General features: G+C 55.7%; 1 protein-coding gene across 2 annotated transcripts in view; it reads left to right on the top strand.

Annotated features, from left to right (window-relative positions):
- Vac14 (VAC14 component of PIKFYVE complex) overlaps positions 1-27,378 on the top strand; it is a 103,025-nt gene that overhangs the window by 71,517 nt on the left and 4,130 nt on the right. Inside the window, exons 15-18 of one of the 2 annotated variants that reach the window (XM_047529427.1) lie at positions 20,653-20,827; positions 22,199-22,317; positions 23,391-23,470; positions 26,220-26,370. In XM_047529427.1, the coding sequence (XP_047385383.1) occupies positions 20,653-20,827; positions 22,199-22,317; positions 23,391-23,470; positions 26,220-26,370 (525 nt within the window). Of the gene's footprint in view, positions 1-20,652; positions 20,828-22,186; positions 22,318-23,390; positions 23,471-26,219; positions 26,371-27,378 lie in introns of both variants that reach the window. The other variant, XM_047529426.1, reaches the window with a different exon arrangement.

Raw genomic sequence — 27,378 nt, 5'->3', positions numbered from 1 at the left:
TATCTACACTGTAACACCTGTCTTGCCTAAGAAGCTACTAGTACCAGGTCTGCCATCCCACAATCCATGGCTGAAAGACCCTGCAAATTCATATTGTCCTTCCCAGAGAAGTGCAGTGGCTGTTCCCCTCTCTGAGAGCCCGTGTCTCCAGGTTTCCATACACTGGAGCAGGACCCCAGCCCTGGCAGCCAGGACCCTCATTCAGTGCAATCTTCTTGCACTCTGGGTCGTAAAGCCATAGAACAGTCCCCACAGAGACCCCTCCTGGTGTGACCTCCTCCACCAGGACTCGTCTCCCTGTCTCCGTGGCTGTCGCTGGCTGCCACCCTTTCAGGCAGAAGTAGATGCTGAGTGGCTCTCTTTGCCCTTCCTGTCTTCCTTTGAGGCCTCAGCTCCTCCATACTCTGGCCCATCCACTGTCCCAGCCCATTTCCGGTCTCTGTTTAGCCAGCATAATCTTGGACCTCCCTTACAAATTGACAGTGAGTGACTCTCTGGTCAGAATATCTCTGACTGCTCTCAAAAGGACAGGCCTCACCCCTGCTTCCTCCAGGGCGATTTGTTTTCCTCCTGGCTCAGCGCAGCTGTTCGTGTCCTCCACATTGTCAGCTCTCATTTTTTCTAGTCCTCCATCAAGGGTCCTGTGAGGCATGTTTTGAGCCTAATCTTCTGCTCCTGCCTTTCAGGAACTGCTTCCTCAAGGGCCAAGCTTTGTCTTTTTCTCCTCTCCCTCAGAAGGAGCACCACAGGCCCCACACCCAGCCCCAGCCACATGCTACTGTCACGGGCCCCAACTTCAGCCTTGTCAGGTAAACTCAGGGCTTAGGGCAGGCCCTTCTGACTCCAGGCTGCTATTTGCATATCTGGTCTTTCCCCTGTGAAGGACGAGCAGTTGTCCACACTCAAGGATTCTCAACCTTTCCTGCTGCTTCAGAGAGTGGGCTTTGGGGGCTCCCCCGTGCACCCAGAAGTTCTGCCTTGATTCCAGCTTGGTTTTGCTGTGTCCCTTTCTTAGCCTCCTCGCGCATTCTGCTCCGGTGCTGCAGATCAGCCTTCTGCCCTCGTCTGGCCAGGGCGGGGTGGCATCCTTCCTTCCCTTTGTGCCCTGAGCCTTTTGTGAGTGAAACTTTAAAGAGCAATGTTCTGTTAGAAGGGCGCACATCCCAAGTGCCCTCTAGCTCCACTGATTCCTCTGTCACTTCCGTGGAGTGAGCTCAGACCAAGAAGCGGAACAGTCCCAGCACCAAGAGGTCCCTTCATGTGTCCAGGTGTCAGCCCCCTGCTTCTCCCCAAAATAGCTCCATCCTGACTTCCAGCACTTCTGGGTTTGTTGGTAGCTGGTTTTGAACTTCACATAAATGGAATCAGTCTGTGCTCTTTGGCAAAGCCTGACTTCTTTTGACCCCCATTAGGTCTCTGAGATTACTGTGTGTCGATGAAGCAGTACTTCACGTTTCCATAGAGGATGCCACTGTGTGAAGATGCCAGGGTCTAGTTATTTAGTTCTAGTATTGATGGACATGTGGGTTATTTTTAGTCTAGCACCATCGTGAATAATGCTGCTATGATGTTCTCTTGCGTGTCTGTTGGTGTAAATATATACACATTTCTGCTCGGCATTGCAGGACTGATGAGCAGACATAGTTCATGGCCTTGGGAGATACTGTCCAGAGTGCTTGTCCCAACTTCACTCCCTTCAGCAGTGGAGAAGAGCTCCTCTTGTCCTTCCAAATAATTGGCATCATCAGTCTTTGATTTTAGCTTTTCCAATAGGGAGCTACTCACATTTTCCTGAAGATTAATGAAATTGAACAACTTTTCATAGCTTATCTGCCTTTTAGATATACTCTTATGACAAACCTGTTGCCTGTTTGGTTTTTAGTGTTTTTCTTACTGATTTGTGGAAGTTCTTTGTGTATTCTGGGTTTGAGTCTTTTCTGGTCACACATACTGTTCTCATTGCCTTCTACCCTATGGCAGGCCTTTCCACTCCATCAGTGGCGTCCTTTGTTGTTTGTTTGTGTGTTTGTGAGTCAGGGTCCCACTCTGTTGCCCAAGTTGATCACAAACTCCTTGGCTTGGATGATCCTCCTGCCTCAGCCTCCTGAGTAGCACAAGCCACCATGCCAGCAAAGGCAAGGTGTCCTTTGATTTTTAGTGTAGTCTAGGTGGTCAGTTTTGCTTTGTGCTTGGCATTTTTTATGCTTCTGGTGATTTTTTCAGTGGTAGCACCTACCCCTTCCTGGTGGGTGTTTGTTATGCATTCCTAGTGAGTTGCACACTGAGGATAATCTGCCTAAAACCCAGAGGTATTATTTCTTAGCTCTGGATAGGACCTTAAAGACCACCTAATGTGTCTCCTCAAAGTCACAGAAACATGGCCACCATATCACTGAGCCATCACATCTCTGCAGGTCATTTTCCAGGGGGAAGCTCTAATTGGCTCAGACAGGGTCATGTGTCCCTGATGGGGTCAGCAGTGGCAGGGGCAAAACTGTAGGGTCCTCAAGTGGCAGCTTTAACAGATTCCTTACCAAGTAGGGAGCAACAGCTCTCTAAATCAAAGAGACAATTACCATGAGGTGCTAAGCAGAAGAGACCCACAACATGGCTGCCTTCCTGAGCGCAGTTTTCTTTATGCACACTTTTTGAGGTAGGGGGATCGAACCCAGGGCCTCATATATGCTAAACACACACTTAGTTTCTTTTGTGGCAGTGCTGGGTTTCAAACCCAGGGCCCTGTACATGCTAGGCAGTCACTTGCCACTGAGCCAAACCCCCACCTCCCCTGAAAATGAACACTTTGCAAAAGTGCAAAATGAAGGCCCTCACTACCTGGCCCTGCTCTCTGCAAGGATTAAGTGACGTAACATATGGGAAATGCCAGCAGAGAGGCTGGTGTGGGGTAGCTGGGAAGTGTCAGGAGCAGCCACCACAGCAGTGACTGCGGTAGGAGCCTGAGTGTCCAGCTAGTGGGGGAGGGGGCCAAGAGGTAGGTGTGGTCGCAGAACTGGTCCTGGCTTTCCTCGCTGCCTCTGCTGCTGGAAAGCAGGTGTTCTGGGGTTGACACACTTTCTCTTGTTTTAGTAGAGAAGGGTAAGAGAGAAAGCTCTTGAGCCATTAAGTCTTCATTAAATGGAGATTTGAACCCTGGCATCCTCCCTCCCTTCCTCCTCCCCACTTACTAACCCTGCCCTTGTGCAGAGCTGCCCAGTCTTGAGTGGCAGATGACAGAAAACCAATTATCAGTGATACATTAAAAAATAATAATAATAAAGGTAGTGTGCAGGCAGAGGCAGGGTTGGCCCACTAAAAAGTCCCAAGTCCAAGCCTAGAGCTCACCTCCTATCCTTAGACTTGCTCTCCCTCTCCCCACTCCACAGCTGACTCCTCTTCCTCTTCTGCAGCCACATTCTTACACAGGCCACCCACTGTGTGGCAGGATGACTCACTCCCATCCTGTCAGCACCCCAACCTCAGCAGTTGTCCTGGACTTGAGTTCCTCCGGGGCCATCACTGTGGCCAGGATTATCCTGGACAGGGTTGCGTGCCCACTTTCAGGTGCAGGAAGTTGTGCCCTCTTACTCCCTATGAGAGGGCAGGAGAGGATGAAGTGGTACATGTGACCCAGCAGCCTTCCCAGAGACCACATGGGAGCAGTGGGTATGGGCAGCATGCAAGGAGTCCCATAGGCCTCCTGGCTAATCCCCCCCATGAGGCTGCCTTCCATGCTTGGCAGAATGGTCTAAGCATCTTCCCTTGTCATATGTGGAGTTAGGGGTACAGCCCAGTGCCTCCCAGCAGGGTCCATTCTATGACCCTCTCCACATCACTGAAGAGACCAGGAGAGTTTCGGACAGTGGCCTGAAGGGTCCTTAAGGATCGGGTCTTTAAACACAGGAGGAAACTGAGGCTCTTGTTTTCTAGTAACTATTCTCCATTTGCTACCTTCGCACAGAGTCTTGGCCTGGACCAACCTGGGCCTATTCTCCAGAGTCCTGAGAAGAGGCCTTTTGGGTGTGGTGGGAGCATCTTGGAGGCAGGTGGAGTGCCAGGGAGTTTGTACGAAGAGAGCTCACCTAGCCAGGAAACAGGGGTCAGATACTCCCTGGACATAGCTGTCCATTCTGTGAATGCTCCTGGAGGCCTGGGATGGTATGGGCCCCACGCCAGCCAGGGCACACAGAGGGACTGAGAGCTGAGGCTCCTGCTGGCACAAAGGTAGGAGTCCAGTGGGATAGGCAGACAGGTGACCAGAAAAAAACAAACGTGTGGCCCAGTGTTGTGATTCCTACCCTGAAGGAAATGCCAGTCTGGGAGTGAGGGGTACCCAGGTTCAGGCCTGTGGAAGGGGTGCCCCCAGCTTCAGTGGAGCCAGGAAGCTGTGACCTGGATCTGATGTTTTCTCAGAGCATAAAAGTGCCCTAGTTTTCCCTCTCCTCAGGCTCTGCTGAAGCTACGCCAAGAACTGGCTCTTAAAGGCTGCCTGAAATGTGGTTTGGAGCCAAAAATCTATAGAGCCAGTGCATTTGTGACCTTGTCGAAAATGCTTACTGAGGAGAAGCAAGGGATGGGATTTGGGGTGTTGTTTGTTGTGGTGTTTATTTTTTTTAACTTAAAAAAAATAACATTTGGTCCCTACACATTCCCATGCCTACCCCCACCCCTTTCCTGGTACATTCTGTACCCCACAACCTACCCTGGCCCCACAACATTTGTGCCTTCCATTCGTTCACACCCTCCCCCACCTCCAGTCCCTCACCATCCCCCATGCATCAGCAATGAAAAATACCAAGTGGGTAAAAATAAGGAGCCCGGTGATAGCCCTGGAAATTAGGCCACAGCTGTCAGGCCGCGCAGGAGCCTCGCATCTGAGACAGAATGCCGGGGGCAAGAGCTCGGCCCCTCCCCTGTGAGGGCAGAGGGAGTCTCCCCCTGGCACCCAGGGCAGCGTTGCTGCTATGCTGGCCTAGAGAGCCCCAAGCGGCTGTTTGTCACTGAACAGACCTGTCCAGTGTGTCTGCCAGTGTCAAGCACAGTTGCCACCAGTGGGGACACCACAGTGGGCAGAGCTAGGTCCTGCTCTCTGGAGTTAGTCACGATCACAAGGGGCAGCATCGCAGGGTGATGATGCTCCGAAGACACAGATGGGATGGGGGTGGGGTGCCCACCAGTAGAGGGGTCCAGGAAAGCTTCCGGAAAGAGATGATGTCCAAGCTGAGCCGTGAAAGATCAGTAGGCTCTAGCTGGGGGCAGGGAAGAGAATGTGTTTCTGGCCCTGCAAGCCATCTGCTCAGGATTCCAGAGGCTGGTTCCCAAGGCTGTGGGACTTGTGTGTCTAGAAGGCAAGGGAGCCCAGGAGTCAGGGGCAGATCAGGCCCCTAGCTGCCTTGAGAGCAGTTCTATGGTACCCAGGAGCCATTGAAGGACCTGAGCAGGTTCACAAAACTCCATCCATGTGGGGTGCCAAGTCCCCATCAGAAGCTGCTGGTGAACAGCCACGCCAGAGCCTTGGGACGGCTGTGGTGTGTGCGAGGCCCTGCCTGAGGTGACTGGCTCCCAAGCTCAGCGCCCCATTGGGCTCCCAGAACCAGCGGGCCCAGGGCCCACCAGGAGAGGGTGAAGGAAAGAGGGAGAATGAGACCTCGCTCATTCACTGTGACAGCTGTGGCCTTGCAGCCCTTCTCCTGCCATTAGCCTCATATAACAGCAAAGGCTTCTTAAGGAGCTGGCTCCAGCAGCTTGCTTGACAAGGAATCTTGCTACCACGTCATTCCGGAACAGTCCATGCTTTTGGGACAGGCAGTGTAGGCAGATTATCTGAACTAACTTTAAAACCTCCTCTATGCCCCAGACATCCCTGACCTGGATTCAGTTGGCTCTTCAGGGGACACTGACTTCAGTCAGTTCATTCCTAGGGCCTGTGGCCAGCCTTCCTCATCCAGTCATTTCTCCTGAGAAGAGTCAGTTTTTCCTTCCTACTGCAAGAGCTGAGCCCCTCCTTTCCTGATGGACAAAGGCCAGCCTCCCCTTTTCCTGAAGGAGACCCCCGCCCACCTCTGTTGGAAGCCTGGCCATAACAGTTGGCAGGACCCGGAGTTCCCCTCCTTCCTTCCTGCCCTTGCAGTCTCAGTGACTGCCCCAGTCCAGCTCCTTCTGCTTCTCCCAGGCCCCCCAGTAGTGTGGTAATTGCTTTCTCAGATCTTCAGCTGTGCACCCCGTCTGCAAGCATTTCCTGGTCTCCTGACCCTCCGCAGGAAGACTTATCTGTGTTCTTTCCCCTGAAGGGAGCACCAAGGGGGAGAGGTGATGGAGAAATGACTAGTCCTTCCAGTCTTTTCTCATTCCTGCCAGTAGTGCCTAAAATAGATGGCAACCACCACTCTCTGCCCCCAGGATCCCACAGCCCCACCCCCTGGGGCAGGCTCCCCTCAGTATGGTGCCCTGGCCTGGGGTGACAGGTAAGAGAAAGGCTTGTGGAACAGCTGCCTAGTGTCATCTGTCTCCACTCCTATAGGAGATGAGGATTTGCAGTTACAGCTCTTGGAAGGTTGCAGACTTCGTTTCATTCACGTGGTGTCTTGAGGAGAGTCTAAGCCTCTCTTCACACGTGCACAATCCCAGGGTTCTTCCCAGCCAGCTGACAGTGTCCAGGCAAGAATCAGCAACCATCAAAGATGCACCCACAGGCGAAGCATGCAGCCAGGAGCAGAGAGGCCTAGTCAGCTGGTGGGAGTGCCTGAAGGGGCTCTGAGGGGCAGCACCATCCTTACCACACTGTGACCTTGGAGGGGACTATCTCCTTGGGATATCACCACCTGTAACCTCGCCCTGTGGTTGCCCCCACCTGCTGTCTGTCCTCCTGCTTACCCTTGACTTGGCCCTGTCCCACCCCTCAGAGAGGACTTCTATACAGGCTGCCCCTAGACCCTTTGTACTAAGATTGGAAGAGGACAGTTGCATGAGGCAAAGGTGATATTTAAATGGTACCCAAAAGGGCAGCCTTCCAGGGCAGAGCTGTGGTCGTTAATATCCTTGGACCCCACTGTGTGCGAGTGGCGGCCGCGCCTGCAGTAGCCAGGCCACAGTGGGAGGCAGCATTTCTGCTCCAAGTGAAGATGGGGCTTCATCTCCATTGATAAGACGTTCCTCATCTGGTACTTCTATTTCAGGAGAAGGCCTCCCCTATAGTAGGCACTCCTGCCTCCGAGTGAAACCAGGCCTTTTTTCCTACTCGTATTATGCTAATCACTCCTTGCAAACAGGCAGACTTGTAGGAGGTTTGCCTGGTTCTAGATGAAACATACGCCTTTGAAGCAAAGAGCCACAGTAGCTAAAAATATCATTTCCCGGCTGTTGATCCTCTCATTTGTAAAATGCATGTTTCCATTGTTAAATCCGCAGCAGCCCCTCTTGGGAGAGGGAAGATCTGCCACCACATCACCGGGCCAGAGTCCCACCGCCCTCTCAGGGACCTCTCAAGTGGCACCACTTTCTCCAGGCCCTGCTGTGGGACTCTGCCACTGAGTTTCCATGAGGGAGTCCAGGACAGTCTCAAACGATAGAACTCTAAATACGTTTTTTTATGGCTTAAAATTATTGAAACCACATAAAATAAAAATCTAAATAATATAGAAAAGTATAGCTCACCACCCAAAAGACCCTTTACACCACTTCCTCCCCCAGAGGAGCCTCTGTCAAGAGCTTCATGAATTTCCCTCCGAAACCTTTTCAGTGCATTTGTGAACCAGGGCTTAGTTTGGTTTGGTTGTGGTTTTCCATAGTGACCTCTGCATACTGCCTTGCCTGCACCCCTCACCGTCTTGGGGATCCTGCCCTCACGTGGTCCCTGCACTCCTCTGTGGGCTGGAGCACAGTGGCTCAGGGGCAGTCCCTCCACTCTTGGAGGCAGCTGTGCCTAAGTGTTCCGGTCCCCCTTTTTTCTCTGCATGTTGCTGCCTAGTCTCTGCTCAGGTGGGCAAAGGCCTGATCATAGGAAGTGGGCAGCTAGTCCCTGTCCTGCCCAGCACAGGCTCTGCTGGGGGGGCCTGGTCTGTAACCAAGTCCCGGGGCGCTTCCTCCATGGAGACTTCCAAGGACGCTGCACGCCTAGGGCTCTTTCTCACTCTCACACGTTTAATCCTGTGAAGATTTCCTGGGCCAGCAAGGAACATGTGGATGAAAAGCCTATTTCATGCATCTTAAAATTCCCTGAAAATGACTGATCACAAAAGGAATTTTTCCATCTTCTGGCAGGCAGTGGGGGAGGGTACAAATAAGAATACCTGCAACCACGAATACTTGCAACAGTCCCCTCTGTGCCGCCTTTGTCCCTCCACATCTGCTGTGGCTCCCATCCTCCCAGCCCTGTCAGACCCTGTGCGTTTTACCAGTTTTCCAGGAGACTCTGCAGTGCAGCCACTGAGAGCCGCTCTTTGTTACCAGCGGTGGGTGTTAGTGTTTAGCTTCCCCTTCTGTTTTCTGCTGCTTATCTCCATGCCCTTCAAGCAGGCGCTTGGAACGAGCTGCAGAAAACCACCTCAGTTTGTAAAATCTCACAGAACCTCAGACTAAAGATGTGAAGAGCAGAAAAGCCCCGATGGTGCTAGCTCCTAATCTGATGCCTGTCATGGTGTGCGCATGTGCTGTGTAACCAGGAAGCAGGGATGGCATGTGTCTGATGCAGGGCCGGCGAACTGGGCTTCCCCAGGGAGGCTGATGCTGCGAGAGTTAAGACCAGGCCAGAGGCCACCACAGGAAGCCGCTGCCTGCCAGTGGGGTGCCAGAAAGAGTCCTGGACACATACGGGTCTTGTCTGCGAGTTAGTCTGGTTTTCTTTGTGTGAGTGGAGGAATCAGGGTTGCGCTCAGCAGACAGGGGTGGTGCCAGGTAGAAGCCGGGATGCCGGGTCCAGGGCGGTAAGAATGAGGCCACGAGAAGCAGGTGTCAGGGTCTCAGCCCCAAGACTGAGCCCAGGCTTTGCTGCTGCACAGCCCCTGAAACTGCTGGTAAAATCCCCTCCTTCCCACCCAGAGTGATACTACCAGCACCTGGAGCTCTTGGCCCTGGTGAGGCAGTTTGGCAGCAGTTCCCAGGCCTGTTCCAGAAGTTTAAGAATGCAGAGTACCCACCTCTGGAGGTGGGCCCTCTGTGCAGTCCTGGTGACTCCCAACAAACCCTAGCTTCAGGGGTTCCTCAATTAAGGGGCGTCCCTGGCTTGAGGGGCCCTCCTGATCCTGGAGGGTAAGTGTGCAGCTTTCTGGGTAGGTGAGGCACGGATGGGATCAGAGGTGGTGACTCTTCACTGAAAGGTACCACCAGAATCACAGTGGCAGCCCCAATTGGAACAACCTCCAAGCATGTCCTAAAAGGTTGCCATGGAATGTGACCAATCAGAGGATCCCTGTGATCACCCAGGACCCACAGCCACCAGGACACAATTGGGCATGCCGTAAGGGCAGAGGGAAAGGAGGGTGTCCTGGCGAGGCCTCAGCATTGGGCTCCATGTTAACTACAGTGGAAGGGGGTGCTGTTCGTGGTTGTATAAATAGCAGCAGGGGGTGATCCCTTGGCCTGGAAGAAAGGGACTAGTGTGGGAATAACTGGGTGAAACATAGGAAAAAGTGAACAGAACAGTATGGTAAGAGGAAGACTGTTGGAGCTGGGAACACCCCAACAATCAAGAGTACGATGGATCCGACCCTCAGGACTCCCTGAACTCTGGGCACTGTGGTTACTCACCTGCCTCCTGTCCCAGAAGGCCACCCTTGTAGTTGGAAGGGGGAGTGGCACAGTTTCGGTGGTGCCTCTCTCTTCCCTGTCCTAAGACAGACTTAACTAGAGCCATCGTGCAGCCTCATGCCAGGGGGAGGAGGCATCTCTGCCCCTCTACCTTCCAGCTGCAGGGTTGGGGGCCCTTGGATGGGTAGAAGAAGGGACTAGGCCAGGGAGGGGTGGTCTGTGTCCCTCTGCCGTTAGCTCACCATGTGGGACTGTGCACTGTGGCCCTACTGTGTGATCTCAGACCAGTCCTAGGCTTCAGTTTCTTCTTCTGTCCCACAAGGGGGTGGAGCACGTGAGCCTGACTGGAAAGTGGCAGGGACATGGATGGTTGTCAGGTCTGGGGCCAGGAAGCAGCACGCCAGGCTGTGCCAGCCTCTTCACGGGCAGGGCCACCTCCGCAGGGTAGGCTTAGTACATCCTCAGGAGGAAATCCTGTTCAGGAGGCCAGAGCCCAGAGGGCTTCAGAGGGAGAGAGCGATTACGTCAGTGGCTCTCTGACAGTCACCAAGGAGACTCCAGGGCAGTTGGGGCTCAGGGGTGCTGTTTCCGTGGCAGTATCAGCCCTGGACTCACAGCAGCGGCTTTAACCATGTCTCCCTGGGCTCCAGGAGTCATTATATTAAAACCCTCCTGCCCTGGTCTTCAGGAGGCAGCCAGCCTGGGACCCACACTCAGAAGCTGCCACTCTCGCAGAGGTTTCTGGGAACCTGCTATTGGAGGGTTCTTTGTGTGTGTTTGTGGTGCTGTGAATTGAACCCAGAGAGAGCCCAGTGCATGCAAGGCAAGTGCTCTACTGCTGAGCTGTATCCCAGGCCCCCTGGGAACCTGCTACGCCCATTGACTCCTCCCCAGGTCTGAATCTAGGTCCTGTCTGTAAGTTGTGGATACGTTTTCCAGGCCCTGCGTCCCTCTCATCCCCTTGGAGACAAGGCATCACCCAGCAGGGCAGAACTAAGTGTGAATAACAAGCCAGCACTGTCCTGGCCAGGTGTGGTCAGTGCCTGCCACTCACAGACATGTCCCCAAGGGTAGAAGGAGTTGGTTTGCAGATATGCTGCCTGGGAGTCCTAGGAAGCTTCTAGAAGAGCGGGTTCTGATAGATCAGAAGGCCCTGGCAGCCCTGTGGATGTAACTCAGTGGTAGAGCTTTTGCCTAGAATGCACCAGGTCCCAGATTGGATCCATAGCACTGCAAAAAAAAAAAAAAAAAAAAAAAAAAGAAGAAGGTCCCAGTGATACCTGTAGCAAAGGTGCCCCTAACTGACCAGAACCTCAAGGTGGGGATGTGATAAAGCTTCAGCAGCTGAGAAATGAAGTACTGGGGCAGAGACCTGATGTAGCCTGGACAAGTCCCCTGATTTGCACTTCGGTCACATTCTCTGTTAGGGCAGGGGCTGCAGTAACACCTGTCCCATGTCGAAAGGATTTAACATACACAACATATCTAATGCAGAGAACCTGCCCCAAAATTGTCTGTCTTTTGTGGGCACTGTTAGGAAGGAAGTGGTAATTCCAACAAAGGAAATCCCTGGGCCGTAGAAGGCAAGAGCTGTCCTGTCCCAAGGTTCCAGCTATCTCAGCGTTTTTTGGACTTGATCATTATGAAGACAACAGGATTTCCGTTAGTGGCCCGTTTCTTTTTTTTCATTTGCTCTGAGGGTTCAAAAGATAAAACTTAAACACAGAGGCCAAACAAGGGTTTTCAGCCTGGTGGGCGATGCTCCCTGCCCACCATCTGCTCACCAGCCTTGTCCTCCCTACGTTGTGTCTTCTCTAACACCAAGACCATATCTGGGCTGAGCCACAGGGTCGTCCCGCCTCCCTCTAGCACAGGGGTTGTGCCTCTGACTCCAAGCCCCAGCCGTCTTACCTGCACCCAGCTCACATTCTGTAGTATCTCCATGTGGGGTCGAAAAAAGTCACACTCACTGGTAGACACCTGCCAAGTTCCCTCTGAGGGCCTCCTTGCAGCTTCTGAAAGTGCATCAACCAAAACCTTACAAAATCCCCAATTATCATTTTCAAAATTCACCTGACTCCCCGGGTCCCTTTGTGTACAGCTCCGCACGGAAGCCAAATTCCACAACTAAGGTAACCAGGCCACCTGTCCCACAAGTACACATCTTCCAGCCCCTGTGGAAGATCACTCTGTAACTCAAGGGTAAGCCAGGGCTCAAGGGTGGAGGGCAACTGCTGCTTTCAGAAAAGGATGATGAGTACCAGCTACCAGAAGGCGGGAAAGGGCGAGGTCTCTCCTGAGAAGGACGTTGGGGAAGCCTGTGTGCAGGTCTAGCAGGGGCTCAAGGAGTGCCCATCTGTGGACAGGCAGCAGAGAACAGCCACGCCAAGCGGAAAGAGAACATAGAAAATACAGGTCCCTGGCCAGAGAGAAGATGGATTCTGCCCTGGGAGAGGGGAGCCCTTCTCATGTCAGGGAGGGCTGCCAGCTGCCCCCCAGGGCAGTGGAGGAGGCAGAAGTCGCCTCTTCTGTTCTTCCCTGTTCTCCGTCAATCCCTAGGGCACACCCCAAGCCAGAATGAGGCCAGCTGCCTCAGTGAGACCATCCAGTTTTCTGCAGCACCCTGCCCTGCTGAGACCTGCCCTGAGGGTCTGCGATGCGCCCACCCAGGTATCTGACGCCACCACTCCCAGCCTGCAGCAGCTCCTCTCCAGCAGAGGGACAGACAGCTGAGAGGACAAAAGGCCCCTTTCTTCCTCGCCTCTTCCCAGTCACCCATCCCCTTTCCACCAACTCTCAGCAAGACCCAGAAAAACAAGCCCTCGTGTCTCCTCCTCCCCCTCCACCACCCCCGCCCCCGAGAAACTTTTAAGTGTATCAGACGCATCGACTGCATTAAACACGATGAATTTTTAAGGCATGAGTTGGCAGGGTTACCATGGCTGCCTTTGCCCTGAGGGGCACACTGCCGAGGATTGATTGAAATAAATAAAACAGATTTACAATTTTCATACTTGGGAAGCAGAGAGTTGAAAGGGAAGGGAGCAAGGCAGAGGGGCAGGATACAGTGAAACTCGGGGGCTTTCTGAACCTCTCCTTCCTCTCCCACACTAGGGTTCTACTGACCCAAAAGCTGCTTGCTCTTTAAATTCCTGAAGGAGCCCAGCTGTTGGGCCGGACACAGCAGGCAGCAGGCCCTGTGGGCTGGAGAGGGCTCTGGGCTTCTGCAGTCTCACCTAGCGTTAGGCTGCACCCTGGGATTATTGGCTGGAAGACTCCCAGCATCTCCTGGAAGAGCTGCCATGTCCCCTTGGCTGTAGGCAAGGGGCATGGACATCAACCGGTAGCCCATAGAGAAGAAATGAGCCATCCATTAGTGGGACTGGCTGGGGATAGAAATGAAGGAAGGAGGCCCAGGCCAGAGGGAAAAGGGAAGAGAGGGAGATGGAATGACATGACCCAGCCCCAAGGCCACTTGGGGGCTTGGGGAGGAATCCACACCAACCTCTGAAAGGAACGGGAGCCAGCATTACCTGCCCAGTCATGCACTAGAGCCTCCTGTCCAGGGCTGGCGGTAGCCAGCATGGGAGCCAGCCTTCCCCCACCAAAGAGCTGGGCTTGCAGCCGAGCCCACCCAGCCCCGCGCTGCAGGAGAACTGGTCCTGCCTGAGTAGGAGGCAGAGGTTCTAATGCCAGACGGCAGATGAGCAGAGGCACAGAGAGCTAGATGGGGCACCATTTGGGGGCTGAGGGACCCCAAACCGAGAGTTTGGAGCAGTGTGAGGAGACAGTAGATACACCTCCCTGTATCAGGTGGAGCCACGCAAGGAGCCAGTCTAACAGGAGGCTGCCAGTCCGGTGGTGCAGACCCCTGCTTCTCATGTACCACTAACAAGACGCACCTCTGAAGGTCTGGTCCATGGATAGCACTGGGGATGGTGGACATGCCCACCTGCCTGGGACCTGCCGGCCGAGGCTTACAGTCTTCTGTTTGTTGTGGGCCAGTTAGTGCTGAGAGGCACGCGAGGGCTGGAGCAGAGATGGACGGCATTAATAGCAACCCAGAAAGGTTGCAGCAGGAGGTGGGCACTCCCTGCTCCGCACTGCCAGCTCCACTCGGGAAGCTTGAGTCGAGTCTCTCCCCCACAGGCCAGCTGTTCTGTGCTCTGCTAGGGGACATCTTAGTGTGGTGACATTGTTTGGGACAGTGGAGAATGTCAAAGCTGCCAGGGAAGATGATCGCTCTCCTCTGTTTCCCCTTAAACTTACCTTGAGTCCCTCTGGTGCCCTTCCCACACCCCTGCTCTGTAATAGCCTGGGGTTGGCTTGCCAGAGGAGTAGGCTGTGCCCAGCACCCTGCGGGCCAGCACTGTCTGGCCAGCTGGCATACAGGCATTCCTGAGCTTAAGCCTCTCCCTTCCTCCCGGCTGAACACTCACCCCCAGCGTCTCTGCCATGGGTCAGAGGCCTCATCTGCTTCTGCCTTTTGTCACTCCCTAAAAAAAGCCAGTCCTGGGGAAGGAGGGAGTGTGGGAAGGGAGGGGGCAGCAGCAGGCACTGCCCAGTGAGTGGAGTGGCTCCCTCCCCAGCCGCCCTCAAGTCCACGTGCAGTGTTGTAGCAGTCAGAGTGTAGGCAGGGGTGCTAGGGTGTCAGCATGCCTTTATTGGGTGACAGAGCCAGAGGAGTCACAAATGGGAGTTAGCATGAGTGTCGTCACAATAAAACGGCCAAGGGACCAGGGAATGATCTGCTGACACTGTGGATGGGGGAAGCCACTTTTGCTCTTGGCAGTTTTGCTGGTCCTGTTCTCAGAGGGAACGGAGGAGGAGGGTCATGGGAAGAAGTCCTCCCTGAAGCCACACGGCAGAGTCGAGATTTCCCCAGGCAAAGCTTGACAGAATTCTTACTCCTCAAGGATACTGTGAACCTGGGCCTCTGCCCTCCGGGGCCCTCACTGCAGGGTGGGACCCCTGCTCCTTACAGACAGTCTGTGAAGGAGGCCATTCCCAGCTTCTCCCCCTGTGGGCTCCAAGTGTCCCCAGTACTACAGCACCACACCTGCCCTGCCCTACCCTGCCTTCTCCTGGCACACAGCGTGGTTCCATTCTAAAAGGACCTGTCCACACTCCTCCCCACCACCACGTGGGCTTTTTCATGCTCCATCCAGGCCCCCAGGATGACCTCACAGCCTCAGGAGCCAGTGGGCTGGGGAGTTCCCTTGGCTACAGAAGCAGCCCCTGCTCCCTTGGAGAGCAGTGTGCTCTGTACATAGCCTGGGAGGTTGAGGGTTAACGCTACCAGGTCTTAGCCTTCCGACCAAGGTTTGACTTAGCCTGAGTTGGCCTGTCAGGTTCCTGGAGGGGAGGAGAGGCAACGTGTGGCCCCTTTCCCACAACCTGGGACAGAACAGAGGAGGCCAGTCCATCTGCTGATCTAGAGCCATGTGGCCACAGGGTGACTGGCCAGTCTAGAGCCATCCAGAGGCCTGAGGCCCCACAAGGCCAAAGGGTACTTGGCAAAGCAACTTTCACCGTGGGCTACCATCAAGGCTAGCAGCAGTCCAGGCCTGGAGCTTGAGACGGGAGATGCTTAACCAGTGTCAGTGGTTGAAAAGACAGTGACAGAAGGGTCACAGCAGCCTGGCACTTCCAGGCAGTCACTGCCTCAGAGTGCTGCCCCTGATCTCAGTAAGGTCCCAGGCCTTGGCCTTCTGAGACTGCCCCGAAGAAGGGCATTTTTGTGGGCAAGGCAGCATTGTCTCAGCTGGTAAGGAAAAGTGACAGCACCTTTCTTGGGTCCCAGAGGGTTCAGAGTGGACAGGTTGCTCCCTTGAGAGCGCCTGTGTGGCAGAGGAATCAAAGAGAAGCTGTTCCTGACTCCAGCTTGAAACCACACCTGTCCAGGCTGCAGCAGGTAGCCCGAAAGGGAGCTGCAGAGCCATGACCGAGGGAGCGCCAGGCTGTGTGTGGCAGGCGCAGCCCCACAGCCGAGCCCCGGCAAAGGCCAGCAGCTCTGCTGCCGAGCGGGAGCCCTTCCTGATGGTCGTGCCTCCTCCCTCCTGGCCACTTCTGTCCTACTCTTCAGGTCACTGCTGCACACCTGAGGCCTCTTACCAAGTCAGCACATAAGCATGTGTACCCTGCCCACCTCCAAAACGGTTCAAGAGGTGCCCTGTGTCCTCCCAGACCCCATTCAGGTTCCCTCCCACCCCACCTCTCTGCCTTGTCCCCAAGTACTTTCCAGGCCATTGTCTCATGATGAATAGCACTTTAATGTGGGTATGAAAAAATATGGGCAAACGTATAATACTTGCAAGCTGTGTTCCATTATTGACGCTGTGCTTGAGAGCCAGGCAGGCTGCTCAAGCCGGGCTGGGGCTCAACAGAGAAATGATGACGCAGCAGCCCTGTGAGGCAGCCATCTGCCAGGCCTCTACCCAGCAGGGATGGGCACCAGAGAGACAGTGATGAGGAGGAACTTGGGCTCTGGAAGCTGATTCTTCCAGCTCTCAATCTCCATTCCTCCTCCCTGGTCAACTGTGTGACTGATGGCGTGGGTCCTTTCTGAACCTTAGACTCCTCTACAGGGGAGTGTTAATCCTGTAACCTGCCCAGGTGGTGTGAGGAGTCAGCAAGAAGCCACAGCGCCAGGCACATGACACGGAGGCTGCCTCTGCAGATCCTGTCGTGGATGGGGGGGAGGGGGTGGCAAAGAAAAGTGTCCCCTCCTGCCCGCTTCCCAACTTCTTGACTCCAGAGTCCATGTTGGTCTCCTGCTGTGACTTCAGAGCTCTCCAAGACAGGGCCCAGCTGAAGTACCCAGACTCAGTCTCTCTCCTCCCTGGACACCCAGGACAGGGCCTTGCACCTGGTGATGACTCGATAGGACAGGAGCTGCTGTTCCTGCCCATCGCTGCCTGACGGGATCCAAGGAGATTTACGTTGTGCCTGTCATCTATTAAGGGGTGCCCTGACTTAGCTAAAACTGTCACTGTCCTGTCCTTCAGACTTTGTGACCTGCAACCTGGGAGATGTCCATGTCCCCAAACCAAGAATGACCTTGGGGTGAAGCATGTTCGGGCTCCCACCTCTGCTCTCTTCCCTTGTCATAGCCACAGAACTGACACTGCCAGGAGCGGAACCTGGGAGCCTTGCCCAGCACCCTCCTGGGGCAAGGGTAGCAGCAAATGTCCAGAGCGTAGTGGAGGGGCTCCCCACCACTGCACTCTCCGGGCGCCTGTTCCGAGCTCTTCCTCCCTCTGCAGTCTTTATCCAGGGAGACTCCTGGTGAGGACGTGCTGATTTGAGTGTGGGTAGTGTACCCCAAAGGTCCACATAGTGCTGCTGCTGGGAGGTACTGGCAGCCTTTGGATGGTGGGGCCTTCTGGGAGGTTCTTCGTTGGGTCACTGGGGACATGCCCTTGAAGGGGATTGTGGGACTTCTGTCCTCAGTGCCTCTGCTTCCTGCCTTCTGGTCTAAGTGGTCTGCTTCACCATGTGCTCCTCCTGTGACATGCCCCCCTCACCAGAGGTCCTGACCCAGTGTGCGTGAGGACAGAAGTGTAACATAAGGGCAGTGCGCAGGAACTTGCCTGCGGGCAAGCAGAGAGAATATGCTAGAATGGAGTCTAGGAATGTCCATGAAGACTTTAAGCAAGATGAGCAAGTTCCCTTCATGCAGTGACACCCAACAGTGATGATGGAGTGACTGCTGGGTGCCCGGCTCACCCAGGTCACAGACCAGGCCCTGCCTTTGCAGCTCACATGCCAGTGAGCGCAACGGGAACCCAGCAAACAAGTACACCAACGAGATGTAGTGACGACGCTCTGAAAGAAACCAGGCCCACTCTTAGAAGGGGCTGGTGGCAGGAGAGGGCACATCAGACTGGCCTCACCAGGACCCAGGGTGGAGCCGAGACCTTGATGGCAGTAAGGAACCCACTGTGGGTCAGGCCACAGCAGAGCTTCTTGGCACAGCAGGCAAAGTAAGGCCCAGAACCAAAAAAAAAAAAGCCCAAGAGACTGGGATGTCCCTAGTGAAGGATAGGAAGAGCTGAGGCTGGCGAGGAAGCCAGAAGTCATGAAGTCTTTCAGGCCATGGCAGATCTAGGAGGAAGCCACCAATGAGGCTTAAGCAAGGGAGAGCCTTGCACCTCTTAAGATTGCCCCAGGGCTGGGGATATAGCTCAGTCGGTAGAGTGCTTGCCTCGTGAGCAAAAAAAAAAAAAAGATTGCCCCAGTCCATCTGCGGAGGGTGAGACAAATGGTGGAGATAGACCCAGCAAGACCGGGCTGGCATTGCCCTGGGGCAGAGGTAGCTAAGGTGGGACAAGAGGCCAAGGCAGGAGGTGCTCTGGAGTTGAGGCTCCTGGGCCTGATGGTGGAGCCAAGTGATGGAGGAGGGCTCCTTGGTTTGGGCTTGAGCAGCTGAGTGAGCAGTGACACCATTACTGAGACAGGAAGTGAGTCTGCAAGGACACCAAGAATGGCATTGTGGTCCTGTGTAGTTAAAAATGCCTGGTAGACAGCCGAGCAGGGCTGTCCACCTGGCAAGTGCTGTCCCACCCAGAGCTCAGCAGGGCTGGGGGCAGGGGCGCCCCTGATGACCAGGCAGCTTCGAACATATCCAGAATACCCATCAGGACCCCTGGGAGATTCCGACCAGAGACAGGCAGAGCAACGCCCCAGCCCCAGAGGAAGGGGCACAGTCATTCAGGTGGGAGGAAAACCAGGAGAGGGTAGTGTCACCAGCAGCAAGGGAAGAGAGTTTCCAGAACGTGCCTGATCTGTAATGTGTCAGCGTTCCCTGGGCTCTCTAGGACACCAGGATACCTTGGCACCCACCTCTCCTCACAGATCCCCTTGTCCCTCCTCACCCTCCGAAACTCCCAACTCATCCTCACATGAGAGGCCACCCCCACCCTCCAGCTGCTACAGGACCCAGCCCATGGGCTGGGCCTGGCCGAGTGGCCTGGTCTGAGGTTCCTGGAGAGCGCTGCCTGGCAGCAGCTCAGCTGCTCGCCTCTGTCATGGAGACGGCAGCAGCTGCAGGCGACGGACATTTGCGACCATTTGTCAGAACATTCCCCTTCCACCCCAGCCTGCCCTTCTGGAACATTTCTGCCCCACAGCCTTGGAGACAGGACTCATCTAGGGGTGGGAGCACCAGGAGGGGACAGGAGGTACTGAGCTGTAAGGAAGGAGCTGGCTGTCATCTCCACCCTGGGGGCTTTGGCCCTATGTGCCCATGCTAAACACTGGCATCTCACATGATGTGTCTGCCCACCGAGTATCTCCCCCACTTTATAGGCAGGTATTGCCCCACTTAAAAGTTGGTGACATTACTGTGCAGAGACACTGAGATCACACAACTGGCGGTTGGAGCCACCAGGCTCCAAAGCCTGTACCCACCCCCTAGTGCTGGGAGAGCCACCTAGGCCAGTATGTGAGCCAGAAATGAAGTGGCCCCTTGTCCATGTGTCCACTTATCCCCTACCCCCACACCACCCAGCACCCCTCTGGGCCTCGGCCTTGGTTGGGTGTCTCTCTGGTCTCTTGCCCGAGCCTGCTGCTTCCAGCTGGGGCTAGGCTGGAGACGGCCTGCCCACTGTTTGCACTTCGTGGTTTGGCCTCTCCATTACCAAATGCTCTGGGACTTTTCCGGGTTTGGGGGTGGGGCTGAATCTTCTCCAGCCTGGTTGCAGAGCCATGGTTGGTATTCAGAGGGAACGGGAAACCAGCCCCTGATAATGCTCCCAGAGTTCCAGATGAGTTGAGTGCCTGGGAAGAAGTGAACATGTTTCAGGCATGTTACCTCAAAATGAAGCTCGTGCCGTTCAGCATTCAAGACCGTGTGGCCTCAGCCCCGGGTCTGGTGTGTGGCATTGCTTCCCTGGGACAGTGACTAGGAGTTAGGCAAATGATGACAGCCCCAAATGGGAGAGTGTGAGGGCAGTGACATGGGCCACCAGCCCACACCAACAGGAAGCACCACACCATCTGCCCACCCTCTCACCAGCCCTTTCCCACTCCTGCCCCCCAGCCCAACTGGGAAGCCATTGCCCAGGTAACCTTGGGGTGCTCTTCCTCCAGGGATGAGCCTCTGAGGGCACAGGGCCCAATGAACACACCAACAGCTTCCTCTGAGTCTGTCCTCAGGACCCCCTTGTCACTGTTGACATGACCTTGCCTCAGGAACCCTGGCAAACCTGCTTTCCTTCTTTCCTGGGTTCTTCTTCTATAGCATGGAGACTCTTCCACAAAGCCCAATCCTTACCCCCAGGATTCAGAGAAGACACATGGCCACAGGCACCAGTGGAGCCAGGCCTGGCCCCCTCATCCTACCACCTTGGCCAAGCCACTTCACTTCCCTGTGCCAGTTTCTTCATCTGTACCCTGAAGATAAAGCTCAGGGCTGTCCGAAGGGTCCCTTCAGCTCACAGGTGCCTACTAAACCCTACATCCTGCAGGTGTCCCACCAGAGGGGGATGCAGCATGAGCAGCACAGACCCCTGACCTCGGAAGCTTTCATGAGGAGTCAGTTACACGTGACCCATGTGTGAAGAAGTTCTCAGGCGAAGACGAGATCTGTCAAGAGAAAAGGAGGCTTAGGCTGCAGCTCGGTGTAGAGCACTTGCCTAGTATGTGCAAGGTGCTGGGCACTGGAAAAAAAAAATGCCAACAGGCACGGTAGCCCGCACCCGTAATCCCAGCGGCTCAGGAGACTGAAGCAAGAGGATCACAACTTCAAAGCCAGCCTGGGCAACCTAGTGAAACTCTTGTCTCAGAATTTTAAAAGGGCTGGAAATGCAGCTTAGTGGTAGGAGTATCCCTAAGAGGAGGCTCCCCAAGTTGAGGCCCAGATGCTTCCAGGGTGACCTGAGCATAAACACCACTCTGCCTATTTTCCAGGCAGCTCTGTCTCCTGCTGAACGCAGAGAACATATTCCACTCAATGGCGGACATCCTGCTCCGGGAGGAGGATCTCAAGTTCGCCTCCACCATGGTGCACACCCTCAACACCATCCTGCTCACCTCCACTGAGCTCTTCCAGCTGAGAAATCAGCTCAAGGACCTGAAGACTCTGGTACTCACCCTTGGGCTCTGACCCCGGGTTTAGGCCACGTGCAAGCAGGCACCCAGCGCCCCCTCAGCTGGCCCCAAGAGGAAACAGGGATGAAAGTCAAGGTCTTCCCTGGTGGAGGGTAGAATGTGGAGGGTAAATAGCTACATGTCAGCACCAGCCATGGAGTGAGTCACCCGCTGCTGAGGTTCTGCCCACAGAAGGCTCCGTGCCCTGTGCAAGGTCCATGTGCCCTCCCTGCCCCACCCGCAGCCCTGCCCTCTACTCCTTGACTCCCACACCACCTGGCACTAACAGGCTCTGCGGGCTCAGGACCCACCTGCTGGGTCAGGCCTCTGGATCTCAGACCTGCGGCGGAACCGGGGCTTAATTGTTCTCGCCATTCTTGGCCTGGCCCCTCTCCCCAAGCTGGACACATGTGTCTCATAAAAGGCCTGTTACAGGGTGTCATGTTGCTGCCTGTCCAAGCCTTTGGGTGAGGACACCCAAGGGCTAGTCAGAGAGAAGAGGGAGGTACTCGCTACAAGACAGGGAGAGACACAGTCTCTCTGGCCCCTCTTAACCCGGCTGAGGAGGGCGTAAGCTGCAGAGGCCACCAGGGGCTGGTACCATCCTTGATGCAGGAGCCAGGGGTTTATTTCCCAATCTAGGCTTTGGTCACCTCCCCTGTGCCCCTGCGCCCAGCTCAGTCTCTGTGGATTCTGCTTTTACGCCCCTCCCCAGGAGTCACAAGGACATCCAAGCCCATGTCTGAGGGCATCTGGGGCCAAGGAGCTCAGTGTGATCCAGGCCACAGCCCCTCCTTCCTCCTGTGGTTCCTTCCATACATTTACAGAAGCCTTAAGAATTTTCCTCAGGGGCAGGGACTCCCCCAAGTGTGGGCTGCTGGGCTGGTGTCCGAGTAAGGCCAAGTGTGCAAGGTGGGCTGCCAGAAGGGAGGGAACCGCATGGGTGACAGAGGAGCACCAGCCAGGACCTCCTAGCCCCGGGGGAAGCGTCCTCCTTGCCCACATCACCCACCCTCTCAGCCTCACAGGCTCCAGGACCACAGAGTTCTGGGGAGGACAATGACTGTTATTTTGCCAGGGGCAGAAACGCCAGCACAAAGGGTAGGCTCGCTCCCGACCAGGCCCTCATGCCACCACGTGGCTCTGTGGGGCCGGGAGGTAATGACAGGGTCTGAGGAGGAGCTGTCAGCGTTTCCTTTGTGACAGCTTGTTCCCAGCTGGGCTGCCAAACACAGCCAGGGTGCTGAGTTGGCTCCCCAGTCGCTCCCAAGGGCCCCAATTCCCAGGTCCCGCCAGGCCCTTCTCTCTGCAGGTCCACCTGGAGTGGAGGGGCAGGGCCTCCTAACTGCTGCAGCTCTCTCCCCAGGAGAGCCAGAACCTCTTCTGCTGCCTGTACCGCTCCTGGTGCCACAACCCAGTCACCACCGTGTCCCTCTGCTTCCTTACCCAGAACTACCGGCACGCCTACGACCTCATCCAGAAGTTGTATCCTTTTCCGCGCTTCAGTTCAGTACCCACACAGAGACAGGAGGGGCCTGCCGTGCTCCCCCACACCCTCCACTCAGACTCCAGGGCTGTGCCACCATGGCCACCCCACCAGGGGCAGAGGGGTGTGCTGGCAGCACACAGCCTGTCTCGGAGCCTCCTTCACATCACAGCTTCCACCATTTCAGGGCCAGACTGAGAGGAGGGTGGGAACGCCTAGGAGTAAGACCATGTCGGCCGCTGCGGTCTACGAGTCGAGCTTGGGTTGGGACCTTCTGAGGCCACAGAGCCAGGGCCGGGGAAGCTCTGCAGATGACAGAGTGAGAAGAAACAGGCTGGACAGGAAGCCCACGCACACCTCAGCACCTGCCTTACTGAAAGATGTCCATGGCTCAATTTTCTGTAAGGCTGAAAAGGAAACTAACCCAGTGTGCGAGTCTGAGGTGTGACTCTGGATCAAAGCATTATTTAGGAGGCAAAAGTGGCCCCCTCCCTCAGTGGGCCAGGAGCTAGGGGAAGAAGGAGGGGCTGTGAGGTGCCTCGGCAGAAATCAGATGTGGCCTGAACTGGCTCCCCTCAGGGTGTCTTCTTTCCTTCCCCAACCTGAACTCGCGCCTCTTGGCGAGTCACTTGTGTAACCTAGAGACAAGGAAGCCACTGCCCAGCTCCACTGCTTGCTGTAGCCATAACAATGGCCTACTGGTGGGCTGTCCTCTCAGACAGAAACTTGGGCCTTTCCTGCCCAACCCTCCCTTGCCAGGCTATAGGGCCATGATAAAGAGCCTCTCCAGGCCCAGGAGGGCACAGAGGGGAACCCAAGCACCCACACAGGAGGGACAGACAGGCAAAGAGGAGAATAGACATGTGTCCTTTGTATGCCAAATCCCGGCCAGCGAGAGCCAGGCTCTGCACAGGAAATCAGGGCCAAGTGGGAGGGACGCGTGGAGCCCGGAGCTGAGACCTGGGCCCTGGGGTCCAGCTTATGCTGCCTCCCGGGAAGGTGTGGCCAGCTTGGCCCAACTCTACAACGGTACTGGCCCACCAGGGGGGGTTTTCCTTGACTGTCCACTCAGTGGGGACCTGGAGGTCACAGTGGACTTCCTCACAGAGGTGGACAAACTGGTGCAGCTGATCGAGTGCCCCATCTTCACGTGTAAGAGTCCTCACTAAGTCGCTTTCTTTAACTGGCCTGGAGGGAGGTGGGGTAGAACCAAGTCCAGAGACGGGCTCTTGGCTTAGTCTAGGGAGGGAAAGAGGGCAGTCATCCCAGAGATGCTTCTGGAATGTCAAGAATGTAAGACAGGATAACCAGGCTGAAAAGCCAGCTGGAGCAGGACTGGGGCACTGAGAATTAGAATTGGGTCCTGCCTGTCCCCAAGGTGGGTCTCATGGACGTGGGCTAGTGCTCACACAAACCCTCCTGAAGATTAATACCAGGCCCTGACCCAGGGCTGTCCCCAGCCACCCTTCCCTAGCATGCTGCCCTCCGCCCTGCCTTTCTACAGTTGTGGGGTACCGAGGCATCCCTTGTAGCTTTTCCATTTGCCCAGGAGCCATGCCCTCCTCTCTGAAAGAAGATGGATGTACTAGAGCCGATGGGCAGGAATGCCTGACGAGTAACACCCAAACTAGATGTGCTAAGGCGGCAGCTGGTGGGGCGAGCACAGCTGTTGACACCTCGGCATATGCATTGCTACTCCCCAAAGCAGGCCACACTCTGAGTGGCACACGTGTTCAGTGTGGTAGAGAAGCCAAGGGCAGCCCTGCCAGTGGCTACCTCCACGCCAGGCTGCCTGGGCCTCCAGCACTCTGGCAGCCCTTCTGGCCCGCCCAGCCTGAGCTGTCAGCCTTCACTCTGGAGCCCACAAGCAAACACAGGGGCTCAGGGCCTCCTCTCCCATTCAGAAGGCCAGCTTCTCACTACAGTGACCCAAGCCCTGGAGCAGGAAGGAGACCTGTTGTCAGCCGAGTGTCCTGCAGCTGTCTCAAGTGGGCCCTGGCCTGACATCTCGCCTCCCTGAGGGTTCCTTATGGCTGGTGCATCCCTGAGATCAGGTGCAGGCTAAGCCTAGAGAAGCCACCAACTCCTGCTCCTCAAGCGCAGGACCTTCCTGGGCATGGCATTGACAGCTCTGCCCCACACTGCCCCAGCTGAGTGACCTGGATGCTGCTGGCTGGTGGCTTGCTCTGACACAAGGCAATCCCAGCCTCCCCAATGCCCAAGGGAGGAAGGGACTCAGAACTGTCCCTGGCTTTTCTAAAGCCATGTGGATGGTAAACAGGTTTCCACCAGTCAACACGGAGGACTCTATGACTCTGGCAGGTGTGGGGATTCTTCCCCACCAGCAGCAAGCACCACACAGCAGATACTGGCCAGCCATCCAGCTAGTGCCGTTCAGTTCTGAAGCTCCCAGAAGACAGCATCAGACCTCAGATTCCCAAAACTGCTCCCCTGCACTTCAGATGGCCAGTCACAAGCCCAGGTTGCTTTGACGGTGCTTCTGACCAGGCAGCTACACACCGGGTTCTCACAGTGCCCTTAGGTCCAGGTAATCTGTTGGAGCATCTCACAGAATAAGCCAGTTACTCGTAGAGGATGTTCCAAGAGACAGATGAGGAGCTGCACGGTGAGGTGTGCAGGAAGGCTGGGCCGCCCTGCAAGTACCTTTGTATATCCCACTATCCAGAAGCTCTTAGAACCCAGTCCTTTGGGGTTCTGCGGAGGCTTCATCACTTAGGATGCTCGATTAAGTCATGGGCAGTTGGTGCTCAACTCAGCCTTCAGTCCCTCTGCACTCCTGCCTTTCAGGTGACCAGCTCCATCCCAAAGCTACCCAGGGGCTGTCAGCCATCAGGCGGCTCATTAGCATTCAAAAGGAAGGGTGTGCCAGGAAAATGGGATGAACACCAAGTGTGCATTTCACAATATCAAGAGACCAGGCCTGGGACCACTGTACAGGTCACATTTGTGACTTCTCCTTCCTGGAGGACTGTAGGAGGCCTCTCCCCTATTTCCTGGCTCTGAGAACTGGCCGTTTAGGCTCCCAGCATCCCACCAGGCCTCACAGCTGCTGCTGGGGGTGCTGACCGCTCCAGAGGTTGGCTTACCCACAGAGGGTGCCCAGACCGGCCAGAGACACAGAAGGGAGAAGCCAGTGACCCCCTGCACAGACTGAGTGGCGAGGGCCCATTTCCAGGCCAGTCTCCCCGTTGGACTTTAGGGAAGCTGGAGCTGCCTCAGTGCAGCAGGCCACCAGTGGGCACCCCAGGTCAGGATGGGTGCTGGACAGCGACCTCTGGGAGGTCATAACAGGATGTATCTGAGTTAGATATCCAGAAGCACCTCCCAGACACTGCAGGCTCTGGCATGTGCCTTGCTACACACAAAAGCATTTTCCCATCCTGCCCTCCCTTAAAGCTGTCCTAATCCACTGTCTTTCTTTCCAACTCGCCCTATTTATAGCTCACGTGCTGGCACGTGCAGAACTGACTGGGGAATCTGTTACACTGCAAGCCCCCAACCTCTTATTACCAGGGAGGTAGCTGAGCCCATAGGGAGGAGGGGTGGCAGGGAACCAAGCAGCAGGTTTGGGGTCATCAGACCAAGGACAATGCTGAAAAGATGAGACAGGCAGGTGGACAGTTAGGAGGAGAAATGAAATCATAGAAATGGCTAAGGCACTTCTGGAGGAGGGGTAGGCCTGGCTGGCTGTGGAGTAGCCTCTATCTAGATCGAAGCCACAACCACTTGGCTGGCCTCCGCAAGCTGAGTCCACAGGACCCAGGGTGGCCCTCTCCCAGCCAGGCTGGGCAGGGGATCTGCGCTGCATGTATTTAAGTTTCAGAGTAGTTCCAGGATCCCTCACCTCTGACCCCGGCCTCTGTCCTCTTCCCTGCCACAGATCTGCGCCTCCAACTGCTGGACGTGAAGAACAACCCGTACCTGATCAAGGCCCTGTACGGCCTGCTCATGCTGCTGCCCCAGAGCAGCGCCTTCCAGTTGCTCTCTCATCGGCTCCAGTGTGTGCCTAACCCTGAGCTGCTGCAGACCGAGTGAGTATCAGCCAGGGCCACTGCCCTCAGCCTCCATGATTGTTCCAGGGGGTGGGGGGGTGCACAAGGGACCTGCCTAGGTCTCCTTGCCCTGACACCCCACGCCTTTGTCACTGCAGCCCCATCTACCCCACAGCCACTTGCTCTTAGCCCTCAGGCCCTGCAGAGCCCTGGGCTGGGGGCTTCTGGCACCAGGTGGAACAAGCTGCAGTGCCTTCTCCATGCAGTGCGGTGGGGGTGGGGGCTCTTAGTGAGACCAGGACTCAATCTAGGAACTGAGAGTCACCAGGTAGGGGCCCCTGGAGAGGAGCGCCAGGGTCGGGGAATGAGATAGTGCAAATGGCAGTCAGACCAGGGAGCCAGAGACGGTCCAGTGCTGGGCACCTCCCTGGCCTCAGACAGACATGCCAACCCATGCAGCACAGACTCAGACCTGGGACACACACCCCAGCGTCACTGGACCTTCCCCGCAACGTACCTACTGGGATGGGAGGCAAGGATGCACCCATGGCTACCCTGCTGGGGTCCTGCCTGCAGGAAGAGCAGGTCTCTGAGAGGCCCAGAATGGCATCCTCTGGGCAGGGGGGGTCCACACTCCCACCCTGAACCCACTGCTGGCCCCGGCCCCAGAGCCTGTTGGGCTGTGTCTATATTTGGTAACCCTTGGAGGCTTTGCCTCATCCACAGGCATTTGGCATCCGAGATGGAAAATTTCACTTGTCAGGTCACCATGGAAACAAGCAGAGCCACTGAGAAGATTTACGCTGACTGGAGCGCACCCAGCTTGCATCAGATGCCCTGTGTCTAGAATCCCCCTCGGCTGTGCAAGCCACTGGGCAGGCCTGGCGCCTCCTTCCAGCAAAAGACCTCGGGCATTTGCCCTTGGGGTGGGCCTCCAGACTCAGACCTTGACCAAAGTCCCTGTGCCCTCAGGACCACTGGGCTTAGTTTCCCACCACCTTGCCCCAGAATCTGACCTCCCAGAAGCCAGGTACTTGACACCTGATA

The sequence above is a fragment of the Sciurus carolinensis genome, chromosome 16 (assembly GCF_902686445.1).
Source record: "Sciurus carolinensis chromosome 16, mSciCar1.2, whole genome shotgun sequence".
Classification (NCBI taxonomy): domain Eukaryota; kingdom Metazoa; phylum Chordata; class Mammalia; order Rodentia; family Sciuridae; genus Sciurus; species Sciurus carolinensis.
Note: the sequence above shows the minus strand (reverse complement) of the source record. Positions and strands in the feature narration are given on the sequence as shown.